This window comes from Paramisgurnus dabryanus, chromosome 3, assembly GCF_030506205.2.
Source record: "Paramisgurnus dabryanus chromosome 3, PD_genome_1.1, whole genome shotgun sequence".
Taxonomy (NCBI): domain Eukaryota; kingdom Metazoa; phylum Chordata; class Actinopteri; order Cypriniformes; family Cobitidae; genus Paramisgurnus; species Paramisgurnus dabryanus.
This window is the reverse complement of record NC_133339.1, coordinates 28,934,784-28,954,221: the sequence shown is the minus strand read 5'-3', so window position 1 is coordinate 28,954,221 and position 19,438 is coordinate 28,934,784. Positions and strand designations below refer to the sequence as shown.

The following is a 19,438-nucleotide window of genomic DNA, read 5'->3' as shown; positions in this document are numbered from 1 at the left end:
TACTAACGCCCCTTAATCTGCACTATCCAAAAACGGCACTTTCATTTAGATGCATAGATCAACTCATTTGCATTTTAAAGGACACACCAAAAAACGGCATATTTTTGCTCAAACTACAAAGTGACAATTTTTACATGCTATGATAAATGATTTGTATGATATTTTGAGCTAGAAATTCACACTCTGTACTTTGGGGACACCAACTATTTATTTAACATCTTAAAAAAGTTTTGTGAATTGTCCACTTTAAGGGTAAGTAAATCATGGGGTCATTTTGATATTTGGTTGGTTAGAGTATTCCTTTAATTTTGCAATAAAAAAATGGTTTAAAAGAAAGGTCTAGTCAAGACAAACAGGATTATCATGCCTAAATTACTTATTGTTGTTGTCACTGGACATACAGTTATCTAGAGGAAAATTAAGTAATTAATTAATAATTAAATTTTAAAAATGATAACATGTCTGTAAAACAACAAAATTAAAGCCATTTTTACCATAATGTAATTGTAAAGAAAACATCCTGCGAAAATATAACCTTAATATCTTTTATATTGACTGAGTAAGGTCATGCCAAACATTGAAATCAATGACTGAAATCACACTTTGATGCTCTTAATCTCATTAGATTTTATAAGACTTCAGAGACAGGGTCACATATAAGCTTTTTGTGTCTTGGTTGTAAATATTCAGTGTAATTATAATGGAATGTTTACCAGTACAAGTTTAACATTATGATTCACAGAGTTTTAGTGGAAAGAAACAAACACGCCCATGTCATCATAATCTGAAACTACGTAATATGGGTCTTGTGACTGAAGTGTTCACGAAAATTACGATAATATACTGTGATAAACTTCAGTTGGTTCCTTGAAACAATCAAGTCAATATAAAATAAAAACACTTCAAGACCAAGGACAACTTGACCTGTAGCACAGACAATGACTCGCTCTTACACTTTAAAGAATTTTCAGTTTGTGACGAAAATTTAGACTTAAGATTATTGTGGGTGTATTTTTGTATTTTCAAAACACCAATTACTTGTATTTTATTTAAAAACATTTTCACGTCAATATTTTGTATTTTATTTTGTTACATTTCATGAGCAAGTATTTGTAGTTTGTAACAAAATAGTTGTTGATGTATTTGTGCCCACCTCTGTCTCTTCATAGCCATATTTCTTCCGATTGCCAGTCATTCACTCATTTCTGTGTTGTGCTGTGACTGCAGTCACCTTTTTGATAAAAAGGACGAGATCTTCACGTAAGGGAAGTAAAAATATTGTGTGTTAGAGGAAGGTGTGGCAGTAGCCATAAATAACTGATGAATAAAGGTGAGGGTATGCAATTCTTTATATTAGACCACAAGGTGGTGCTGTTACTGCACAGTTAGAGAGCTTTTGTTCAAAATCATTTTTACTATACAAAATGACTTATCTCCGGAACAGGGGATTTTTATCATTGTAATATATCATGTGTAATTGTGCATAAAAGATTTACTGTATTGGGGAAAAATTATGTCCAACTTCTTTCCCCTTTATTCAAATGTAATGTTAATGATGTAGCCTATGTTTGGATGATGTGTAGCTGTGCTCAAGATTGTGAACTGATGTCTTGGCAAAAACAAAGCAAAGAACATTTACTGAGTCAATGCCCAGAATGACATCTACTGCCATCAAAAAACTGATAAAACTGTAGTCTATGGCTTTACTACAGTTAAAACAATCTATGGTTACCTCAAAATACAAACATTGTTAAGCCATGGTTATTGTAGTAAAACCATGGTTTTGCCAATAACAATCAACCCTTCACTTTGCAAGGGTATGCATGTTTTAATTCCTATAGCTTTATGTTTTCTATACATTCTTTTGCATATCAGAAACCCAAATTCAAACCCAAATTCCCTTACATGCCATATGCATAAAAATTTGGTAAAATAAAAAACATTCTATATATATTATAAATTCTATATAATATAAAAATATTTTACCAAGTTTAGTGCTTTCCATTTTAAACAACAGTTATCATATCTTTAACGTTTAATCAGAGGAGCTATTCAAGGCAAATATTGTATGGTTTCTGTAAATCACTTCTGGCCTACTGTTGCACTTTGTTTATGCTTTGCTCCCTGGTCTGACATTGTTGTTGTTGTTGCTGTTTTTTCGATTTTTAAACTTACTAAATATCTTAAGGACAGGAATAGTTTGACAGTTCATGTCTTCTTGTGGTTAACAAATTAAGGAATGGGTATGACTGGAATGTGATAGATCATAAGACACAAGTTGAGTTTAAAATAGATTAACTGGGTCATACCATTTTATGTCCCTTTTATAATACCTTGAGGTCCAAAGGGTTAAAAACATGCATTGTTTATATTACATGATAAAAGGTGATATATTTTATTTTACATATCACAGGTGCTGTGTAAAGGACACTGACTTTAACCCCAAAGATAATAGAAGGGTTAACTAGTTAGTTTGTTTAGGTCCCGGATAATACAGCCTTACTTCATATTTGCATAAATACTGTTGCAATGATACTTTAATCACAGACAAAACCATATACTGTATGGTCCTCGAATACAGGTCACATAATGATATTTCTTCTATAATTTGCTTAAGATGATAATAACAATCATTGAGAACAAATTTTATGGCGAATGTGACCTCCTACAAATGCTTTGCTTCTTCAAATCTTTTTGAGTCTTAGTCATGCATTGTCAATTCACTTATGGACACTTTATTTCCCCAAACGTTTATTTTAAACATCAGGCCTTACAGATTGTTCTTGAAAACATACAGTGATTTTGCAAGTGAAACATGATTTTAGCTTATACCATAATCTGATCAAATGTAGAAAATGTAATATCAAAACTAAAATTCTGATTCACACACACACACATTGCACATAAATATAAACAATATAAACCAATAAACAGTAGCTGCCAGGATTCACGGCAAATATAAACAGCCGGATCTCACAAGAATTCATACATATTTTACGATTTGGCAAATTCGTATTCATACGAAGTGAATCGTACAAAACATACAATTATTATAAAAAAAACAGTAATGAAACCCCAACCCTAACCCCAACGTCACAGAGCAAAACCAAATCGTAGAAAAATAAACAAATTTGGCCGTACGTATTATAGACACCTTGTAAAATACATACGAATTGCCATGAGATATCGCTGAATATAATTGCCATGAATGATAATTGGTGAATATAAATTAGCATTTGAGAAAAATTATGCTTCTATAGAATAAAAAAGTAGAGAGGATTTGCCTGTAAGAAAAAGACATGTAGTCATTTACAGCATTATAATAAATACGTCATGATGTTTGCAGCTAGTAAGAGCAGATGACCTTAATACACAGACACATGCAGTGATTTTACACAAACAAGATCTTCAAAGGTCTTTTTATAAACAAGTCTTAATGTCATGCTCAAACACTTTTTTAATGTGTAAAAACGATGTTTGGTCTCTTGATCTTTTTTTAATGAAAATTTATTGCCACAAAATTGTAAAGAGGATATGCAAATATAAAGTTGACTAAACTCAAAGCTCTATAAAAACGGCCATCGGAAACCCCTACATGTCTGCATAATACTGCACGATGAGTGTATCAAAATATTATTTTAGGCAATATCTGCCTACTGTTTCTATGATGTCCTCATCACAGTAATCTCAGTGTTCAAATAGTATCAGTCAAATGTAAATATATTCCTTCCTAAAATAGAGCTGTATTGGGAATGTATAAGAAAACAAACTATGGTTGACATGAGATGATGCAACTACAGTTTACTCTAACAGAGCCTAATAATAATAAAAATAGACTTCAGAGATGAAACACGGAGATGTTACGTCTCTCAGACTGGTAACATTGGCACAAGGTTTATGATATGATCTGGGTAGCACTCAATACTTGCTGCTGTGCTGCGCTCCATCATGCTTTAAATTTAAAAGACCCACCCAACTGGGACCCACTGTTGCGCTCCCTTCAGTTTTTCTAATGCGGCCTTAAGGTTTCTGTATGACTGATCCAAGTCATCGTTTACTATGGTGAGGTCAAAGTAGGGTTCGTACACTCTCTGAATCTTGGCACTCTCGTCCACCGTCCTCTTTATCTCTGCGTCCTGTTGATAAAAGCGCATTTTTATTATAAGCAAATAACTGAGTTCAATGACCTTATTTCACATGTAGTGCATAAATACATAAAGCAGGCACTTACGGTTAGGTGTTTGGTCACCACTCCTGCTTCAATCCCAGATCTATTCATGGATTTTAGCACCTCAAACTCAGGAGCTTTGATGAACACCACGTATGGTAGAAACTCTGATGTCCTGAGGATCTTTAGGGCCTACATCAAAAAATTTATCTACAGTTAATTTAACCCTCTCATTGATGTTAAGCTATCCTGTTGCCAGTCTGTGTGCCCATACCTGTGGGTTGACGTCCAGGATGCAGATGCGTCCAGCCTCTGCTACTTCGTGGATGGAGTCGATCTTGGTGCCGTAGAGGTTACCATCATATTCACCATGTTCAAGGTAGCGGCCAGCTTTAATGTCAGTTTCCATCTTATTCTTGGATGTGAAAGCATACATCATACTCTCTCTTTCTCCTGATTTAGGCTTCCTAGAGGTGTCTGTGGACAGTTACATAAAGTCACGTAAAACTTAGGAGTCTGTAAAATGACTAGAGAACGGCACAAATAGTGATTAGACTCACAGGGAATAGTGGTGCCAAAGTGCTGAGGATCCGACACAAGCAGCTTGTTCTTCAGGCTTCGTCTGCCCACTCCAGGCGCACCAATCAGAACCAGCGTCTTCCTGCGAAACGGAGGGACTTTTGCGACCTCCTCATAGATCAGTAACTCGTGCCTGTCAAACTCTGTCAGAAAAAGTGAGAATACAGGAAACAAAAGAGAAGTTAGCGGAGTTTCAAAAAACAAATTGAAAATATACATTTGTTTTTCAAACAAAATCAAACCTGCATTTTTTGTAGTCAGATACATCATTTTCTTCTTTTTCTTGCCGACAATTCCAGTACAGAGATTAGCTGTAATACATATTCACAATATGCCCTTTGTTATTTCTAATGTCAGATTAGTGCAGTTAAAAACATTGGTTAAATACCATTAGTATTATTTTATCGTACACTAATACAGCTTTACATTATGAATGTCTTATGAAAGAATTACTAATGTAAAGGTTATAGGGAAGCATGGAGACACTTAATTTCCACTAGGGGGCAGTAATACACAAAGCAACCCTTCCAGAATTAAAACTATGGGGTGGTACCCCAGACTGGGTTTAGAAAAGATTAATCCAGGACTATGCCTTAGTTATATTAGGACATTTAAGTAGTTTACCTTACAATGAAACAATACTGGTGTGCATATTTAGACAAAAAAATGGCACTGATATACGTTAAGATTAGTGCTGGTCAAAGCGTAATCGCGATTAATCGCATACAAAATAAAAGTGATTTTTTTTGTATATTTAACCACACACACATACATACAGTGGGGAAAATAAGTATTTGACACATCAGCATTTTTATCAGTAAGGGGATTTCTAAGTGGGCTATTGACACAATATTTCCACCAGATGTACCAATCAAGCCAAATATTGAAATCAAAACATTTAAGTATACAAGTTGAGTCATAATAAATAAAGTGAAATGACACAGGGAATAAGTATTAAGCACACTTTATTTAATACATTGGAGAAAAGCCTTTGTTGGTGATTACAGCTTCTAGACACCTCTTGTATAGAGAGACCAGTCATTTGCATTGCTCAGGAGTGATTCTGGCCTATTCTTCCACACAAATGGTCTTTAAATCTTGAAGCTTTCTTGGGCCTCTTTTATGAACTTTGATCTTCAGTTCTCTCCATAGATTTTCTATCTATAATCAGGCGATTGACTGACCACTTCATTGTTTACTTGGCCTTGTGTTTGGGATTATTGTCTTGCTGAAATATCCACCCTCTTTTCATTTTCAGCTTTCTGGTAGATGGCAGCAGATTTTTAAATCAGCTGATATCAATTAGTACTGATAGGGGCAGGGTTTCTCTCTCAATACTGACAGATTTCAGGTGATCTCCTGGCTTTCTATGCCATTTTGCACCTTGTTCTCTTCATGTGTTCAATACTTATTCCCTGTGTTATTTCACTTTATTTATTATGACTCAACTTGTATACTTAAAGGTTCTGATTTCTTTGTATGAATTCAGTTTTTGGCTTGATGGCTACATCTGGTGGAAAATTTGTGTCAATAGCCCACTTAGAAATCCCCTTACTGACAAAAAGCACTAGTTAAGATATGTCAGTACAAGGTGTTTTTAAATGAAGGCAGCTCAAACATGCATTTTAGTCTGGGACTAGGATAAGCCCTGTCTGGGAAACCACCCCATAGTGTGTAAACTTGTATCAAGGTTTTATCAACAACCCCAGCTTTACATAACCTATAAACTATGTGTGTGTAACACTGATGTAACCAGTGGTGTAATTGATGGGGCTATGTTTGATAGATGGGGGACCTGCTAAAAATTCGTTATTCTTAATTCATTAAAGGTCTTTTGATGGTGTTAGTTGCTTATTAAAATGAAAAACTGCAGCTTTAAAGGGGACCAAAAATAAACTAATTAAAGACCACCTGCTGGTGAAAGCTCCACATCTATTTTTACAAAAGCTTTCCTCTTCTCCTCCAGAAGTTGACTGGGAATCAGTCCAGCGCTGCCTCCCTCTACATGACTTGCCTGCGGGTATAAACGCAGGACTCTAATGGACAGCTCTCAGAAGGTAATTCACTCAAACATTGTTCTCTAATTCACTTTATCAATGTGATGTTGTTAATTTGCTATTGAATTGTATACATAAAATAAGTCATTTTAGTACATTAATACTGTATTGTAATTGTTCTAAGCTGACCAACCTGCCACCAGTTTACATCTTCCTGGTTAACAATCTGAAGAATGTCTCCGCTTGAGAACCTAAGTCCCGCCTCTTTGCAAGGTATGAGGTTGTCATTGGCCGGATCATAATCAAAATGGCACTTCACAAAAACCTGTGGTTAAAAGGATTTAAAGGTTACATTAGTTCAGATGGTCTACATCCACAGGCTGCAATATCTAACAGAGTTACTGGTATCGGTATAAAAAAATGAAAAATTAGGTCAGTTCATACAGCTGATGGACGACTGATGTGAATTAATCTACAATTATAACAGCAGCACAAACAATGGGATCAGAAGTCAAATAGTAAAAAGCTAATAGTGGAGTGACTACTGAGTGTCTCCTGAGACACAGTTGTGTCTTCTAGCTCGCAATCTTGTCTGTTCTCAGTAAAGCACACCTGGCTTTAACTGCTGGGATCATTCTGGTATCCATGGCAACCAGCAGAGGAAAAACAAGAGGAAAGTAGATAGTGATATTGAGTACTATTAGTGAAACTTTGGTGTGATTAAAGGTGGGGTGCATGATCTCTGAAAGCCAATGTTGACATTTGAAATCCCCAAAACAAACACGCCCCACACATACGCAACCCAGGCAACGGTATTGGTTAGTAGACCCGCCCCTTACTGCTGATTGGCTACAAGTGTGTTTTGGTAGTCGCCCCAACTCCCGTTTCCAATTTTTTTTTCAAAAATCATGCACCCCGCTTTTAATAATAGACAAAAAATACTGCTTTTGACATGTAGGTACAGTACATTACACATTCATCTGTACTTGTGACCAGGTCAAAAATGATGGATATTAACACCATTTGTAAATCTGGCCATTGTCGTCCAACATGTATATGTTTCCTGGGATTGAGACGGGGATATATCCTATTGTGTATTTAGTAGTGGATGGTACCTGTCTGGGTGGGTGTGGCTCCTGGTAACTGGGCAGGATTTTGAGCACCACGCTGCCACTGGTCTCCTGTAGCATCTCCTGCAGCACACGTGGGTCATCACCAACCTCTTTCCCATTCACCTCTTTGATGATGTCACCTACGTGGAGCAGACCCTGCTGATCGATCATCCCACCGTGAAGAATACGTGCAATCACAAGTTCTCCATTCTCAATACGGAACGTCACACCCTAAAACAGAAACCAAGCTTTTGCATTAAATGAACAGTAATGTACTGAAACATCTCTCAGTTTTGTAAAATTCCCTTAAAGTTATTTAATTCATGTAATAATAATAAATCTAAAGTAATTCAGACACTTCAACCATGATTTGCAAAAAAAACCCCACACTAAACACAGCTCACCAAGTGCTCCCCAGCCACTTTCCGTATGCCCACCATGCGTATGGCATCAGCTGGTACCGGGATGCTGTTGATGGGCGGTTCCATAAAAGCACAGGGGCTGCTGGGCGGAGTCTCGCAAGTCTGGGCGGCCACAGAGTCGTGGGTCTCCAGCAGTGACTGATCAACAACAAAAACAGAGTGTCAGTCAATCAGACAATTCTAGTGTGATTTGATGCATTTGTTGAGATGGAGATGTGTACCTGAAAGTGTGGCTGGTTGAGAATGTGAGAGAGCTCAGCAGCCGTGTTGCTGTGATGTGTGAAGGGACTGAGCTCTCTCAGGATGTCCTGCACCAGCTCTACATTATTGTCTCTCACTGCCTCCAGACGCGTCTCCTCTAGGCTCTCTGGGCTCTGGGAGTTTAACGCAAAAAAGGTTATGCTTTACAAATAGATTTTGGAAGCTCCTACATATAGTAGCTCTACAACACAAAGTTACAGTAGTGTAATGTTAACTTGGCCTTAGGAGAGACTAATAGGAAGCTGCATGTCTTTGTGCAGTTAATATAAAAATGGATCTAAATATAATCCATCTAAATATATTTTAGCCTGCATTTTGCTATTATATTATTTTTTAATTATTATGCATGCAGTTTTATGATCTCATATTAATTAATAATAATTAACAGCCACGGCACATTCTCTTAAACACTCATATACACTTAACCCTAAATTCCTGATGTGGATTAAAAGTTCATGTTATGCATCACCTATACCATACCACAATTTAATTGTTACCCTCAATACATAAATTAATAATTTCAGTGAGAAAAAATGACTATTTAAGATTCTTTCAGGTGATTTGCTGATGCTGGAGGTTAAGGGATCTTAAACTGACCACTGGGCTCTCCATGATGCCCTTGAGGAAGATGAGGTCCAGATCATTGGCAGTGGTGGAGCTGTTGCTGTCACTAACAGTGTCCAGCATCTGGAGCACTGCAGAGAGAGAGAAAAAGAGACCTGGTCAAACATCTGGATAATCCCCATTAAACATACACGCCTTTGTAGCTCAAGTGAATATGTATTTGTGGCAGCTTCTCCAGAGCAGCACAATATAGGCCTACCAAAATATTACTGCAGTTACAGGGCTCCAGACTAACTTTTTTTACTAGGAGCACAGTGGCCCCCAACAGAAAATTTTAGGGGCTTAACCAAAAAATTTAGGGGCACACATCGAAAATCAACATGCTAATCAAATAATGACATTTCTACAAATTTCCACTGTATTACTAATAAATACTTTGATGATAGATGCAGAAATGTGCTGTTTCAAATTCAGTGTCACGTCACAAAAACAAGGTCAAATTTACTGGTTGCACATGTGCGACTGGATGTAAAATTCAGTGGCACACTCTCAAATTTGGTGGCAAAATGCCACCATTTGGGGCAGTCTGGAGCCCTGTATTAAGTGCATATAGCAATATGGATATCATAACAGTTTGCATTGTAAAATGATTTTAATACAAAAAGTTAGTATATTCAAAGTTTTAGGTCGATTCATCCACATGAATGTAAGTGCCTATGTGTGCATGCTCATCTTCTGATGTGTGAAAGATACATAATGTAATAAACAATCAAAGAGAATGTAAAAACATGTTGGTTATGTTTGTTTTAAATATATTTAAATATTAAAGAATAATCATATTGCAATATTTAGCAAAAGGTAGGTAGTAATAAACACTAAAGAAAATCTTTAATGTATACATTCAAATTATTGATTAGAGTTCAATGACCCTCATCTCAAGGATTCATTTGTTTTGATTTACTCTATTATGGTCGCACTGCAGATTCCTGGAACACTCTTGCATATATTGACGCCAGAGGCACAACACCACATCAGTTTGCTTACTGAAGCAGTGCCATCTGCATTAGGGTTTAAAATATAAGACACTTAAAGCTGCAGAGTTTCAATTCTGAACCATTAGAGTTGTCACCAAAATATCTAAACAAAATAATGACAGATTATCCTGGCTCACACAGCCCAAACTCAAGCTATTTATTGAGCCAAGGTCACATTAATGGGCTGGTCAGGATGCTCAGACAAACACCGATATTTCAAAATCACTCAATCACAGTATTTACACTACGAATGGTTAACCTATTTTTGTCTCTAAATATTAAACTGAGATAAGAGAAAATATTTTAACATTGACAAATAAAAAATATATATGTACAATGAAAATTCTCTCAAGATAAAGACACTGAAATAATGATTGAGACTTACAATGCTCTGTGCCGGTGGCTGCCACAGGCATGATGTTTAAAATCTGCAACTATGGAATCAGAGGGAGAGATTTATAGCATTAATATTCAACATTATCATTACTGTATGTGCAAGAGGTTACAATAAACAAAAGAAGGATAGGCAATGAAAACAAATGTTAAACAGTATTATATTAGGGCTGGGCTCCAGTATAGCAAAGATGAGAAACTGGGAGGGGGGCATTTAATAGTAAGCTGTGGTTGCTATGACAATGTATACAATGTAAATGAGAAATGCAGCCTTTGTGTGTGTCTGTTGGTTGGGAGATGTAAGGGCAGAGAGAGAAAGAATGATTTTTGGGGAGGTGCATAGATTCAGCCCTGTCCCCCAAATGAAACAATGACAGGGAGCAGGTGCACTGGAAACAGGAGTTGCAGGGGAGGGACGAGAACACACAGATGAAAGTACTAATTTTAGATTTATTTACTACACACTTAAAAGAAATACTTGATCCTGATTGGTCAATTGCTCCATTGTGTGTTAATAAATGTGACAATTGTGCATTATCTAATATATGGTAGAATATACAAACATGGTAGAACAAATATGCTCCTTTAATCAAAACATTCATGTTAGTCGTGATAACAGAGTTTCCATCATTCCCACATATTCCTGCTATGTTTACTATGTAAACAGTGTCCCAGTAGGCAGGTACACTGATCCATTAAAGACCGGAAGGATCAGAAGAGTTAAAGACCTGACTCACCACATACACGCACACCTAATCTAACTATTAGGCATGTAACTATTACTTATTTTATCGACCCGGACATCTGTTCCGCTTCAAAACACTTTCCCTTTGACATGAGCTGTTCTGTCTATCATATTACAAAACAGGATGTATTATTTAATTACAGTTGTAATGTAGTACATAGAGGGCAGTAAATTACTTGTTTTAACCCTAAAGATCATTACAATGCATTACTTCAGCTTAAAGATGGATTTTCCACATAAAAGATAAAGTAAAGCAATGAAAAGAAAGAAAATCCCCTAAATACATGCACACACATGTACTATTTCAACATACACTGTATGACGAAGGTGGTTGCTATAGAAATGCCTTTTCTCCCACACATTACATAGGTTATTAGCTGAATGAATAGTACTTCCCTATAAAGAGAAAAAAACTGATTTACAATCAGGATTATAAAACTGAATTGATCCGGAATTAAAACTTAATTCCTTAAATTCCTCGAGATCAAAATTTATACTGAACAATTAGGGTCAATGCTAGTACAATATGGAGGTACCTGCTAATTTAAACATGCATCTCCTGCCTGAACTTTATAACCTTTAGAAAATATTTATACAAAATGGAAATAGAAAAAAAGTATAAAAAAAGAAGTAATGTGTCTTCGATGATGTTGCTTTGTGATGGTAGTGTGACACTGTTGTTTATGTTGTTCTGAGATCAGTCCCAGCAGGATGGAGAGGTCAGAATTTATACACACCTCTGTCTCATTCTCACACTCTTGCGTATTTCCAAGAATGACAGGGTGAAAAGTCATGCTGCTACACTGGGAAGTGTCAGTTCACTTCAGACAAACAGCCGCACTCATATAAATCCTACTGAGAAAATGTCACAACTAACTTATTTTCAGCATCTCTTTTCCTTGTGGTCTCTTTTGCTGGATTTATGGATGCTTTAAAACCTTCAAGCATTTCTAAATGATATCTGTTTATCCACCAGTTATTTCACTATCTTTGAACACAGATCTCCCTCAGGACTGCAGCTTGCTTTTATTAACTCCCAAAAACAAATATATATAGTTGATCAGGCACATTCTTCCAGACTGAGTTTTTATGTACTTTCAATAACTGCTCTTTTAAAATAACCCAGCAGAATTTAAAGTGCATAAAAGTAATTCTAAGTAAACGATGATGCAAGTTATCGTCTCCAACATAAATCTCTTTTCTTGGACTACAACAAACACACGGATTGTAGGCAACAGTTTACATCCTGGGATTGGTGATGTAGACAAGACCGACATTATCATAATTCCTCCCGCTTCGGACTCACAGTGTGCAAGTTATCTCCTGTTAGCACTGCATTGTGCGCAAATCTTTCAAACATGGTAAGGAGCGTCACATTTCCGGCTTACGTCAGAGGTATTCAGACCAATCACAACATACAGATTAGCTGGCCAATCAGGGACACAGCTCTTTAAATCGATGAGTTTTGTATAAAATCTGTGCATTTCAGGAAGAGAGTGAAATCTGGAGCTAGAAAAATGTACGGTATGTGGAAAATTATGTGTTTTTTAAACCATAAACCACGCAAACACATTGTATTATACCAAATACACAAAACAATGTTGTTTTTAGCAAATAAATAGGTGCGCTTTACCTTTAACCCAATGCTGGGTAAATATTGGACAGAACACATGCTTGGTTGTTGTTAACTCAACCATGAGTTAAAAAAACAAAACCCAACACTCAACCATGAGTTTAAACAACCCAGCATTGCGTTGCATCAAAACAAACAAAATAATTCACACTGTCATAAATAGAGTTTACAAAAATACACTGTGTGAAGCATATGTATTCAGTTTAGGTTGAAAATAATGTTCCTTAACTCTTAAACTGGGCGCACACTACAGGATTATTTGCCCTAATTTTCCCAGATTTCCCCCCATCAAAATCAGAGAGAAAATCGGGTGCAAGACCTTGATTGTTCCCAATGTTCGGCTCAGATTATCATGTTATATGTGAAATTTACATATCAAATCTTACATCTCTCGATCTGCTCGCAAGCAAAACTGGGCCCCACGATCATATCAAGCATGTTTGATATTTATACTTTTATATTGGGATAATTACATTAGTACTTTGAGAGACAAAAGATGAATGGGTCTGGTAGACAGCAGAGATGGAGAAATGGCAAATAACTTGAGGAAATAACTTGACTGCCTGAATAAAGCATTTGTGAAAATGCATGAAGGTTCCATTAAAAACAAGAGCTGAGATGAAATCGTCTCAGTTTTAAACATAAATGGTAAGTATAGAAAGCTGTTAATGTAAACATTAAAAAAATAGTAAATGTGTCAATATGTTTAAATTCGCTTCCCCCTGAGGTGGCATAAAGTGCTCCCCTTGTTGCAACCAGATTTCATAATCGACCAGGATTTTAATAATCCTGTAGTGTGAGCCCGGCCTTAGACTAAAAAAACTATTTCCCCAAGAATTTCTGAAGAGAGACTGATCTCATGATGGGAGATATTTGACCTCATTGAGATCTCCAAGAGTGCAGGAGATGATAAAGTGCACAATCCAATCTCATTACTTTTAGGACAGGGTTCAGTGTGTTTTGGTCAGGTATAGATGCAAGCTCAGCATCTGAGATAGATCCCTTGAGAGAAGGCCTGGGGACGTCTCTTCCAGTCCTTTTGTTAGAGGAATTGAATTTATTATGCCTTGGCAACTCCTGGGCCCCCACATAATTTTCACTCTCATTTTCCTGAGTCTCCTGTGCTAATGACACCCTGGTCGGTCCCAACCCACATCACATGAAGCCATGCTCTCCATCTGCTCTCTAGAGCCAGAAAAAGGCAGGGCCCATCTGTTAATAACACACACAAATACAGGCCTGCTACCCCTTTAAGAAACCATGCCAGATATCATTCTAATTGCCTGGGTTGACAAAACATAAATATTCATCGGTATTAAAATGACAATATCCAATATAATCTGGGCGCAAAAAAAACAAAAAAACATGTCACCACCAACTGTAATCTAATTCATAATCCCATCCCAGGTAAACTGCCCATTTCTTTCTACATGTAAGTGAAGGCTGTGAAAACTAATAAAAACATTATTGGTTTCATTCATTGTGGTTTTCAGTTATTATCATTGTATAGAAAGGCATGTCTGAAATAGAGTGATGAGCTACAATAAAGCCTCTTCTCCGAAGTTCCCACAGTGTATAAAATAACGAGTGTGCGTTTCTCTATTTTTCATCTTCAATAACGAATAGCTAAGATACTACACATAACAAGATTACAACACTAAATGTGTTTTTACATTGACTTTATGATCACTTAACCTGAGAGACAACACGAATGCCAACAATAACGGAGCGAGATTGGCTAACAATTTGATGCAGCGATAACAACTATTCGCATCACCATTCATATGTCGAATGAAAGAAAACGACGTGGATGAAGAACGGCATTAATATCAAACGTAAATATGCCTTAAACAACAAATTAATATTTCCTCTATCAACAATACAAGAAATGATAATACGACGGGACGGCGACAAATACTCTTATTATTATATAGAACCAATAACGATTTAAATGCGCATTAGGTATATCGGTATCGTTACAATAAATCATTTCAAAGACAGAAACCCCTCAAATATATGTATTATTAAGTTAAAAATACCAACCTTTGTCGTATCGTAGACTCTTGGTTCTGTTGTTTTGATTATGTGAGGTGTCTGACCGCTACAAAGCATCAAATCAGAGTCTCGCCATTACGTAGACTTAAAGGGGCAACACTGAAATGTCTCAGTCGGTGGGACCCACCAATTTAATGTCAGGCTACGGACTCTGGTTCAAACAGACTGTTCTCGACAGCCCACCTGCTTTAAATATTCTGCGCTCATTTACATAACACTGCAAATCTGCAAATAACGTGCAGTTATTGTTCAGTGTGGGCGCGATTCCTTTCACTAATGTGTTTTAAATGTTACAATTTTATCTCACTAAAATATTTAAAATCCCATTTTAATAAAAGTACTGTAACCATACATTGTCCGAAGGTCGTTATTATTTAAATAGACAAATTTAATTCATATATCTAAGGTACATATTATTTTTGTTTCATAATGGGACGTAAGATGTAAATTTCATAAAATGTATGCCATTTCCCTACGTAGTTTTAATATTTATATATGCGGACATGATATATTAAACATCGCAGGGAGACATCTGCTGGTCATTCAAAAATAACCTTACAAAGACGGAAAGAAGTATTTGGAAATTATAGGGTAATCATAGAGTCATGATTGAGTAATCTTGTTATAAATGCAAATGCACGAATTGGTGCAAGCTAGTTTGTAAAAATGAATTACTAAATATTATTAAATACAATGCAACAGTTCTTACAGTATTCCACATATTATTATGCATTTTATTTTCCATTCTCTGTGCAGCAAAGAAAGAGCCTTATTCAAGGACACAAAAAAAATATATTCATCCAATAAACTTTTAATCACCTAGAATAATTTACATGGTACAAACAAAACACATATGTTTTGTATGACACAATGAAGTGTACACATATACAGTTTCCTTCATATTTTCTATTATAATATATTATATACAGTTAATAAAGAGATTTGTTCAGTGCGCACAAAAAAAGGAAAACAGACTATGCACTCAATAAAGAGGTGAATGAGATTCTATGATGATGGCTGGCTCTCATATGGATGTCTGGAGGCACAGGAGGGCTTAGCTCAGGAGTCAATGCACAGGGGTCACTAAACTTCACCACATGTAAGAGTCATCATATCTGAAATAAAGGGAAATATTTGGTAAATGAACATTTATACAAAGAGAAACATTTTCATCACAATTTTTAAATTATCTAAATTCTTACAGTTTATCTAATAAATTGTTTTCAAAAAGTTTCAGTTTTCAGATGACTAATCTCAGTATAATCTTTTTAAAGGCCAAGTTTAAACCTGTTAAATGCCAAGGCCTATCAAATATTCTGTGTGTGTGATGTTTACTAGCCCACCTCCATCCTGACGGAAAGAAAAAGGAAGCCAGGGCTCCCATCTGTCTCCTCATTTTTCAACAGGTGTGAAAAAATATGACTTGTTTCCCTCCTTCCAATTAACACACAAGCCATCACCATTCATGATGAGTTTGATCCACAAGTAAAACTAACTGCATTTTTTTTCGCCACATACCCTTAGGTGACTTATGAATCAAAACCTGATCATATTATTCATATAATATCCCTTTTAAATAGGTGCAAAAAGGCATGCAATTAAAAGCTACTTCACAATTTCACGAAGTCAGGGCTCTGACCTTGATCTCTGTTTGCGCACTGTGTCATCCCCAAAAAGCAGCTCTGCCATCACATCCTCTGAGGTGGACCTTTTCCCATACCTATGAGTAAGAAAGTGACAATTTATTCCCTTATTACCTCACACACAACCGTGTAACTTGGCTGAGTACATTTCACTTCTAGAATAATGATCTCAAATTGCTCACACAATGAGCTCATTGTGATGTGTGAAAGTGTCACGAAGAAAAAAGCCAGAATGTGAAGAACTAGTCAGACCACTTCATCTGTCACTCACCGATCAGCCTACAAAAATGCTCTAAATCTAATTTAGCAGTTAAATGTTTCTAGACCCCCTGTCAGCCGAATGTGCAGGAGTCACATCACCTGGAGAGCTCTGACACAGAGAGGAACATAGCAAGTATTTTAATTGCTAATTTTACTGATCACATACACGACAGATATAAAGTCTTAAAAAGCCAGTTGATAGATTATAGGGGAAAACGCCTGATTCTTCTTCTGCTTCAGACTGATTAAGACTTGGTAATAACATTTTCTGTGTTCCCCTTGGGGTTTCTTTCACAACTGCATCTTTGAGATAAATATACTAAGACAAGAAGTCCATCACTCAGAGAAAAAAGCAATTTCATGCTTACATTCCTTCTCAATAGATGCTTGTGAGTAACATCAATGCATTTGAGACAAACCTAATGTGACAGTTTTTTTTTTTACAATGACTTCTGAATGACTGAAATGACTTTTACAGAATCTCACCTGCTCCCCGTTACATCAGAAGTGAAGAGGTCTATATTTACTAGTAAGATTTGCGCCTTTGGGTGCTTCAACTTTTTAAACTCAGGTATTCACAAAGCCTTCTGGAATTTATCACCATTGTTATTTAGATTTCTGATGGACGAAACTGGGCGTCAGAGGCTGAAATTAGGTCCTCTCTCTCAAAATTACAATGCAGTATGCAATAAAGAACAATATAAACTTGGAATTGAAGTATATTACAGAGAGGAAAAATTATTGACATTACAGTTTATTGGAATGTGTTACTCTTTGCTTGCACCTCAAATGTCAAAGGCCTGTTAGGAGAGCATAAATATGTAAATAGACAGTGCTATAGGGCAGACCGGAGAGAGATATCAATCTGTGATAGACCTTATCTATCTTACAGCCCTCTCAGAGGTTTTATCACACAGATTTGTTTCATAGAGAGCCTCTGGCCATTCAGAAGTGGACTATAATGAAATTACAGAGTCCTACTTTAAAACTTGGTCATTCTTTATTAAATAGTAACAGAATATTGAAATAGGATTTTACATCAGGAGATTATTTTAATCATAGTCACCTGGTCAATGTCTAAAGGGTGAGGTGATACAAATATTTTAAGCAAACACAGTAACAGGTATGAAATGGTCTTTTGGCGTATATTAAATTAGCATATAAATGTTTTAAAAACGTGTTAGTGTGTGGTAACCATGGTTCAGCTATACTTAAGGTTTTTTGTAACAAAACCATGGTTAATTTTCGTAAGGGGTGTGTGGGTGTATTGGTGGCTGGCTCACCTTTGTCTCGTGATTAGATTGATGTAATGTCTCAGTGCGGTGTAATATTTGGCCAGGTCCTCTGGCGCAGCGTCTTCACCAGGGTTTTCTGGTTTGGGCGGATAGGCATCCACAAAAGTCCCGAGACACAGCAGCACGCACAAGACGAGAGTAGCGATGACGGTCCAGGGCTTTAACATGACAGCCATCTGAAAGAGAAAAACATACTATTTATTACATCGAATAAACCACATGGAACTGGATTTTAAAAATCGTATCGTGTGATAAGCGCAGTAAAGAATAGGCGTCAGTTTTTTAAGCGGTTTTGTAGAAGTTTAATGCAAACTTGTTTTGCCTCTTGTAACTTGCAAGTTAGTGGCTGCATACAGGTTCGTGTGAATATGAAAGTTAATTAATGCCTTTCTGTAATTAGGAAATATTTGACAGAAGTCTTAAAGATGAACTAAAAGACAAAAATTAACTAAAACTACGTAAGCAGTAGCCTATAAATAATAAACGCAACTTTATAAAATTATGCATTTAATTACATTTTCAACTTTCTGTAAAACGAGTTAACAAAAGTATTGTCTATTGTCTTTTATGATCTCTATTGCTCTGTGTCAATGTCACTTTTTTCTAGTAATTTGAATGTGAGCTTAAGCGCAAGCTGATGTGATTGCTGTCCGTGGTGCTGAATGTGCTTAAAAAATGATAAACTCGAACATCGTATGTGTCCTTCATAAAAAATGGAATTTAATATTAGCAAAATAATAGTAACAGATTTTTCCTTTTAAAGCCCAAATTGGGTGACCGTATTAAAGCGTCTTAGAATATCAATAATAGGCTAAAGAAAATTTAATTTGGCGGCTCCAAGTAGCCCATTATTCACTTTCAAACAAATGAATTAACAAGAAAAAACTTACTTTCAGCAGATATTGAGTTTATGTACAGTTCTTTTTCTGGATTGTTATGTGAATTTTCTTGTTCCAAAGCTCTTCGCTTGCTTCTTTCGTGAGGTCTTTCAGAAATAAGAAGTTGTCCACTCACGGATGTCTTCTAGCACACCAGCACCTCAAGGGCTTTATATAGTGTGCAGTGCCTTGCGTAAACCGGAGACGCGCGGTGGAACTGACAGGAGCTCTGCCCCCAACACCACAACTAACGTCACTTATAAAGACATTACAACTCACACCCCACATGGAAAATATCGAAGTTTAGTAAAACTACTGTAGTAGTACAATACTTTAGAATTCATAGTAAACTGTAGTGAATGTTGTAATATACTTTAATTTTAAGGTTCATAAACAAT

The 19,438-nt window shown here is 36.3% G+C and overlaps 2 protein-coding genes across 2 annotated transcripts; both read right to left on the bottom strand.

Annotated features, from left to right (window-relative positions):
- Positions 1 to 2,739: 2,739 nt before the first annotated feature.
- mpp2a (MAGUK p55 scaffold protein 2a) lies at positions 2,740 to 15,055 on the bottom strand. Its single transcript, XM_065276880.2, has 13 exons — positions 14,952 to 15,055; positions 10,523 to 10,571; positions 9,137 to 9,234; positions 8,500 to 8,652; positions 8,261 to 8,416; positions 7,860 to 8,087; positions 6,938 to 7,069; positions 6,659 to 6,761; positions 4,990 to 5,058; positions 4,729 to 4,890; positions 4,443 to 4,645; positions 4,232 to 4,360; positions 2,740 to 4,136 (listed from the first exon to the last, which is right to left on the bottom strand). Exons 1-13 carry the CDS (start codon positions 15,018 to 15,020, stop codon positions 3,960 to 3,962), a joined length of 1,728 nt encoding a protein of 575 aa, XP_065132952.1. The 5' UTR covers positions 15,021 to 15,055; the 3' UTR covers positions 2,740 to 3,959.
- A 699-nt stretch (positions 15,056 to 15,754) lies between these two features.
- Positions 15,755 to 19,207, bottom strand: pyya (peptide YYa). Its single transcript, XM_065278192.1, has 4 exons — positions 19,053 to 19,207; positions 18,151 to 18,338; positions 16,603 to 16,683; positions 15,755 to 16,078 (listed from the first exon to the last, which is right to left on the bottom strand). The coding sequence occupies exons 2-4, from the start codon at positions 18,336 to 18,338 to the stop codon at positions 16,054 to 16,056; spliced, it is 294 nt and encodes a 97-aa protein (XP_065134264.1). The 5' UTR covers positions 19,053 to 19,207; the 3' UTR covers positions 15,755 to 16,053.
- Between the last annotated feature and the right edge of the window lie 231 nt (positions 19,208 to 19,438).

Coding starts and splice junctions, on each gene's coding strand:
- pyya (XM_065278192.1), bottom strand. CDS start 18,338: ATGGCTGTCATGTTAAAGCCCTGGACCGTCATCGCTACTCTCGTCTTG. Junction 16,684..18,150: donor AATCTAATCACGAGACAAAG/GTGAGCCAGCCA, acceptor TCTTACTCATAG/GTATGGGAAAAGGTCCACCT. Junction 16,079..16,602: donor GTGCGCAAACAGAGATCAAG/GTCAGAGCCCTG, acceptor CCTTTATTTCAG/ATATGATGACTCTTACATGT.
- mpp2a (XM_065276880.2), bottom strand. CDS start 15,020: ATGCTTTGTAGCGGTCAGACACCTCACATAATCAAAACAACAGAACCA. Junction 9,235..10,522: donor AGCCACCGGCACAGAGCATT/GTAAGTCTCAAT, acceptor CTCTCTCTGCAG/TGCTCCAGATGCTGGACACT. Junction 7,070..7,859: donor AGCCACACCCACCCAGACAG/GTACCATCCACT, acceptor TTTTAACCACAG/GTTTTTGTGAAGTGCCATTT.